General features: G+C 40.8%; 1 protein-coding gene across 3 annotated transcripts; it reads left to right on the forward strand.

Annotated features, from left to right (window-relative positions):
* Window positions 1–237: 237 nt before the first annotated feature.
* LOC122081826 (cation/H(+) antiporter 18-like) lies at window positions 238–4,204 on the forward strand. Of its 3 annotated transcripts, none has more exons than XM_042649160.1 (4): window positions 238–1,048; window positions 1,232–1,473; window positions 1,629–2,630; window positions 2,728–4,204. In XM_042649160.1, the coding sequence occupies exons 2-4, from the start codon at window positions 1,282–1,284 to the stop codon at window positions 3,901–3,903; spliced, it is 2,370 nt and encodes a 789-aa protein (XP_042505094.1). In that variant the 5' UTR covers window positions 238–1,048; window positions 1,232–1,281; the 3' UTR covers window positions 3,904–4,204. The 3 variants fall into 3 exon arrangements, with proteins under 3 accessions (XP_042505094.1, XP_042505095.1, XP_042505093.1); XM_042649161.1 differs by having other exon boundaries at window positions 238–807; XM_042649159.1 differs by having other exon boundaries at window positions 238–683.
* Window positions 4,205–6,000: the final 1,796 nt, after the last annotated feature.

Genomic DNA, 6,000 nt, shown 5'->3' on the forward strand with positions numbered 1-6,000 from the left:
TGAGGGTAGTGGGATATTATATCGTGGAAAGATATACGATCACCACCTCTCTTTTTCCTTTTTAAATCCTTTTTTAAGGTTGAGAAGATCCACATCCACACACTCCAAGTAAAAGTAAAACCCTTTACCTCTACTGATACATAAAGAGGATAACCACCGTTCTTTTTGGGGAGAAGTGAGGTATTTAGCATTATAACCAGGAAAGATCACATCCCACCTCCACCTCCACTTCTCTTTCCTTTTTTCCTTTTTTCCTTTGTGGGAAAACCCTTAACCTCTGCAGATAAATAACCCACCATGGCGAGAAGAAAGCCACGTTTCCTATAGGGTTAGGGTTTCAAGATTTGGGTCAGATCGGCCGACTCATACGAAAAACCCTAGATGCCAAGACTGCACTGATTCCAGTGCCGATCTAGGCCGATTCCGATCCAAGTCCGATTCTGTGTTTTGAGTTCTTGTTCAGAGGTCTTATTATTTGCCTTTAGAAGTAATGCTAGTCTAGGTTGACCAATTTTGTTCTTCACCACAAACGACAAGTGGGCGTGATCTTGCGCTGTTGCCATTGACCTGGTTATATTCTTCGACCTCGTGGTTATTATAATATTTGAGATCTGCAGAGCTGTTCTGATTTGTTGTGTGATGCAGTTCAAGCCCATTAGCCTAACTGTGTAATCTGTTCTTGGGTCAGTCCCTTGATTTCTTTTCTTTCTTTATCATATTTTTCAGATTTAAGTTTCGTCATATTTGAATTCTTGAGTACTCGACCCAGAACCCATTTCGATTATTATTTTAGGATTCTAGTTTCAGGTATTATTTGTTTGATTCACCGCTTTGGGATGTGAACTGTACGAACATGGTTCTTGTTCCTTTTATTGTTCTCTATTTGAAGAGAGAGATTTGCATTTCTTCGAGTAGAAAGCCAGAGAAAAGTCTGAACTTGTAGAAGATTTCCATTGGATCGATCTGATGTTGTCTGTGGAGATCTGTGCCATAGGACAGATTACCAACTGATTGATCGCTCTGTTTCAAAGAAATCTCCGGGGAAAATGTATTGTTGCCGGAATTCGAACTGCTGCAAAAGTGTTTTGCGGAAGATTGATTTGGAAAAATACTAATATTGGTCTTTTGAGATGGAGATTGATACATGAGTGGAATCTCTAGTTTTTCTACAATTTCTAATGTGAGGTTGTTGCCATATGTGATTTGGAATTGAAACGCTTTTATTTTTCAGGTCCTGAAGTACAGAAAATTCCCTGGAAATCAAATATATTGGTGAAAGAAATGGCTTCCAATGCCACTGTATGTCCAGCTCCCATGGTGGCTACTTCTAATGGAGTCTTCCAAGGAAATAATCCTCTAGACTATGCACTACCTCTCGCTATTCTACAGATTTGCCTCGTCCTCACAGTCACAAGGATTCTTGCTTATTTCCTCAGACCACTCAGGCAACCTCGTGTCATTGCTGAGATCATTGTAAGTATATCAGTTATCTCCCCTGTTCCTCTGAACTGAAATCACAACTCAGAATTGATACCCAATGGATCTGGAGTGCACCCTTCATTTCACTAACTCAATTCATTCTGTTCTCTTATAAATTTTGTGTATTGGTTATTCTTCAATGTTTGCAGGGAGGAGTTTTTCTTGGGCCATCAGCATTGGGTCGTAACAAGAGCTATTTGCATTCAGTTTTCCCCTCAAGGAGCCTCACAGTCTTAGATACTCTGGCCAACCTTGGACTTCTCTTCTTTCTCTTCCTAGTAGGTGTAGAATTAGATCCAAAGTCTCTCCGTAGGACCGGAAAGAAGGCTCTTGCCATCGCCGTCGTTGGAATTAGCTTCCCCTTTGCATTAGGGATAGGTTCATCCTTTGTCCTCAAACAAAGTATCTCCAAGGGCGTTGATGGACCTCCCTTCCTTGTCTTCATGGGTGTAGCCCTTTCTATAACTGCCTTCCCTGTCTTGGCCCGCATCCTTGCCGAACTTAAGCTCCTCACAACTGACGTGGGTCGGTTGGCCATGTCCGCTGCTGCGGTTAATGATGTGGTTGCTTGGATCTTGTTAGCCCTTGCTATTGCTCTTTCCACCACTGGTCATTCCCCTCTAGTCCCGGTGTGGGTTCTTCTCTCTGGCTGTTTTTTTGTTACCCTTGCCAGTCTTGTGCTTCCTCCAGTCTTTAAATGGATGGCCAGGCGTTGCCCAGAAGGTGAACCTGTGGATGAGTTATACATATGTGCAACCTTAGCTCTTGTATTGGCAGCTGGGTTCGTCACTGATGCTATAGGGATCCATGCCCTCTTTGGGGCTTTTGTGGTTGGGATTCTAGTTCCTAAGGAGGGACCCTTTGCAAGTGCTCTTGTGGAGAAAGTAGAAGATCTTGTGTCTGGTCTCTTGCTTCCTCTGTATTTTGTCTCAAGTGGATTGAAAACAAATGTGGCCACGATTCGAGGGGCCCAATCCTGGGGTCTTCTAGTCTTGGTCATTGTCACTGCTTGTTTTGGGAAGATTGTTGGCACAATTGTAGTCTCCCTCCTCTGTAAGATACCTTGCCGGGAGGCTCTTGCGCTAGGCTTCCTGATGAACAGTAAAGGGTTGGTGGAGCTCATCGTCCTCAATATCGGTAGGGACAGAAAGGTAGAATTTCGTACTCCCTTGTCTTCTGTTTTTGGGTTAATTGTGTATATTTGTTAGCTTTATAGATCAATGTTTTGTTTGATTTCCATAATTGCAGGTGTTAAACGAGCAGACCTTTTCAATCATGGTTTTGATGGCTCTCTTCACAACCTTTATCACCACACCTCTTGTTGTTGCTGTGTATAAACCTGCGAGAAGGGCCAACATGGGCGATTATAAGCACAGAACAATAGACAGGAGGGACCCAAGAACTGAGTTTCGGGTTTTGGCTTGTTTTCATAGTAGTATTAACATACCAACTTTGATAAATCTCATTGAAGTCTCCCGTGGGACTGATCGGGAGCAAGGTTTATGTGTCTATTCTATGCATCTCATGGAGCTTTCAGAGAGACCCTCTGCAATTCTCATGGTGAACAAGGCGAGGAAGAATGGATTACCCTTCTGGAATAAGGGGCGCCGACAGATTGATTCAGATCATGTTGTGGTCGCCTTTGAGTCATTTCAACAACTAAGTGGTGTCTCTATGAGACCCATGACAGCGATCTCTTCAATGGCTACTATCCATGAAGACATCTGCACTAGTGCTGAAGACAAAAGGGTAGCTATGATCATACTTCCTTTCCACAAGCACCAAAGAGTGGATGGCTCGATGGAAACGACACGAAATGATTTCAGGTGGGTCAATCAAAGAGTTCTTGAACATGCGAGATGCTCGGTGGGGATACTCGTTGATCGTGGCTTTGGTGGAACAACCCATGTCTCTTCTAGAGAAGTTTCTTCATCCATTATTGTGTTATTCTTCGGAGGGTGTGATGACCGTGAGGCACTTGCATATGGAGCTCGCATGGCTGAACACCCAGGTATCAATCTTACAGTTTATCGCTTCTTGATGGAACCTGAGCCATCTCAAGAAATCGATAGGATTGAGAACTTGGGCACTGGGAATAGATCAATTGATGATGAGTACTTGGCTGAATTCCAACAAAAGACCCAAACGGAAAGCTCAATGAAGTATGAAGTGAGAATGGTTAGAAATACAGCAGAAACCATAGCCATGATTAGGGAGTTGAGTCGTTCTGATCTGTTTCTGGGGGGGAGAAAGCCTGAGGGAGAGGTTGCAGAGACTTTGGATGTTAAGAGTGACTTTTCTGAATTAGGACCAGTTGGAAGTCTCTTGGCATCATCGGATTTCTCAACTACAGCATCAGTATTGATTATACAACAGTATAATAAAAGCTTGGCATCATCAGATTCACCAGTAATCTCCATTTAGGAAGGAACATTTGCTAGTTATATCCAATCAACCTAATTATCGACTATGATGTTCTTGGATTGGTGAGTAGTGAGAACTAGCAGGCTTGATTGTATATAAAGCTTTTTCTTTCCCATTGACATGTAATGGAAAAATTTATTAATAAATCCTATTTGGTTAGCGGGGAAGTTTGGGTGGGAAAGTTGGGAGATTAAGCAAGTGCTGTTATGAAGTTTTGTGACAAGATTCTAAGGGAAAATATTCTTGTAATCAAGATTGATGAAAAATAAAAAATGAAAGTCGCAACCTGCTTTTTTGCACATGTAGTAGTGTCGTACAATACAATTTTCTTCCACTAGAGTTGATTGAGAAGGAAGATGCTTGTAGCTATACTCATTTAATTGACATAAGTTTGAGTTGAGTATTCAAATCCTATATACTCATTTAATTGACATAAGTTTGAGTTGAGTATTCAAATCCTATATAGTAAGTAGATAAATAGATTTTATGTAGATGAATTGAGGGCAAGCCAATACCAAGTAGAAAAGGGAGGCACAATATTAGAAGGGTAGAGCTTGAAAGCACTGGACCTGAGACAGGTGCACACTAGAGGCATCCTTTGTGGACATACTTTTTTCCTTCATTTGTGAAAGGCATTTTGATGATCTTTAAAAGGTTATATGTGCAATATAGCCATTTGATCTACTAGTAATAACTCATTGGGAATATGTTCCTTAGTTTCATCCTATTGTGGTCAATTATACTTTCATTGAGTTTTATAGTAGTTGTTGCTTCAACAACTGTGTCAAGAGATGCTAATGGTTAAGTCCATTACACTATTTGGAATTATTTTTTATTTTATTTTGGTACAAAATTAAGAATTACAAAGGGAAAAGGGGGGCAGCCAACCAAGGGCACTATCTCAAGAGGCAGACACTGGGAAAACACATGCCCGAGTAGCAAGAATATGAGTAGGTTATACCATATCTCAGGGCAAATGAAAGACTAAAAACCTAGAAAAGTGAGTGACTAATAAAAAGATATCTCAAGCAACAATTTGGAGTTTAAAGGAGGCCAAATCTGAATCGCCATTGATAGCATTGACCACCTACATGCAATCAGAAAAGCATACCAAGTAGAAGATGCAGTTATCCATGGCCCATCTAACAAAAGAATGCAATGCAAAGCCTTCAACAATGTCTAGGGGTGACCATGAGATAGGCAAAGCAACAACCACCTTGAAACAAGACTCAGAATCCAAAACAAGAAACAAATGCCAGTGGTTTTCTTACGGTCATTACTCATTAGAGGAGGCATCATAAACAACACATTCCCATTCATTTGGAGCAATACTTTGACGGTCAATATGCAACGATAACATAGGAGTAGAGGTAGCTAAGGAAGCAGGAAAGAATTCCTAGATGTATTCTAAAATTTTAGATTGCATTGCCGAAATAATAGAATGCCAATGAACACTACTCCAATCAAAAGTCTCTTTGTTCCTTCTTAGCTAGACTTCCCAACAGATGATGCCACAAGCTACAAATGATCTTCGCTTCTGATATTTGGTTCTAGTACCTTCACGCAACCAATCTACAATCCAATTATGGGGGAATTGCCTAAGAAGAGGGGAGTGGCACATTTGGAGTAGGGGACACGCTGGGAGGAGGGGAATTCAAATAGAGCATGAACTAAAGTTTTCACCACTAGACCGCATTGACTACAAATAGATAATTGGACCACTCTTCTCTTAACCAATTCTTCTCCAACCGCTAGAGCTCCAATACAAGCACACTAAAAGAAGGATTTTACTTTGAAGGGGATCTTAGCATTTCAAATGCCTTTCCAAATAGCTAAAGGGACCGATAAAGGATTGCCACCATCTTGATGAACTTGGTTAGCATGAGATTGGGCAAAATGATAAGCAAACTTAATAGAAATTTTTTTAGATTTATCAGGGAACTACACCAATTTATCTTGAGATGGGTAAAGAGGGATTGTGATCGAGGGATTTATATTTGTCTATAGAAATGCTAACATTACTCTTAAAATAAAAAAAAAATAAAAATTTACAAAAGTGCAGGACCATGAACGCTTTATTTTGAGTAAAAAGACCCC

The sequence above is a fragment of the Macadamia integrifolia genome, chromosome 6, assembly GCF_013358625.1.
Source record: "Macadamia integrifolia cultivar HAES 741 chromosome 6, SCU_Mint_v3, whole genome shotgun sequence".
Lineage (NCBI taxonomy): Eukaryota > Viridiplantae > Streptophyta > Magnoliopsida > Proteales > Proteaceae > Macadamia > Macadamia integrifolia.

Excerpts from the sequence above, each read along its gene's own strand:
- LOC122081826 (XM_042649160.1), top strand. The coding sequence starts at position 1,282 with ATGGCTTCCAATGCCACTGTATGTCCAGCTCCCATGGTGGCTACTTCT. Across the intron at positions 1,474-1,628 it reads GTGTCATTGCTGAGATCATT|GGAGGAGTTTTTCTTGGGCC; the intron begins GTAAGTATATCA and ends CAATGTTTGCAG. Across the intron at positions 2,631-2,727 it reads ATATCGGTAGGGACAGAAAG|GTGTTAAACGAGCAGACCTT; the intron begins GTAGAATTTCGT and ends CCATAATTGCAG.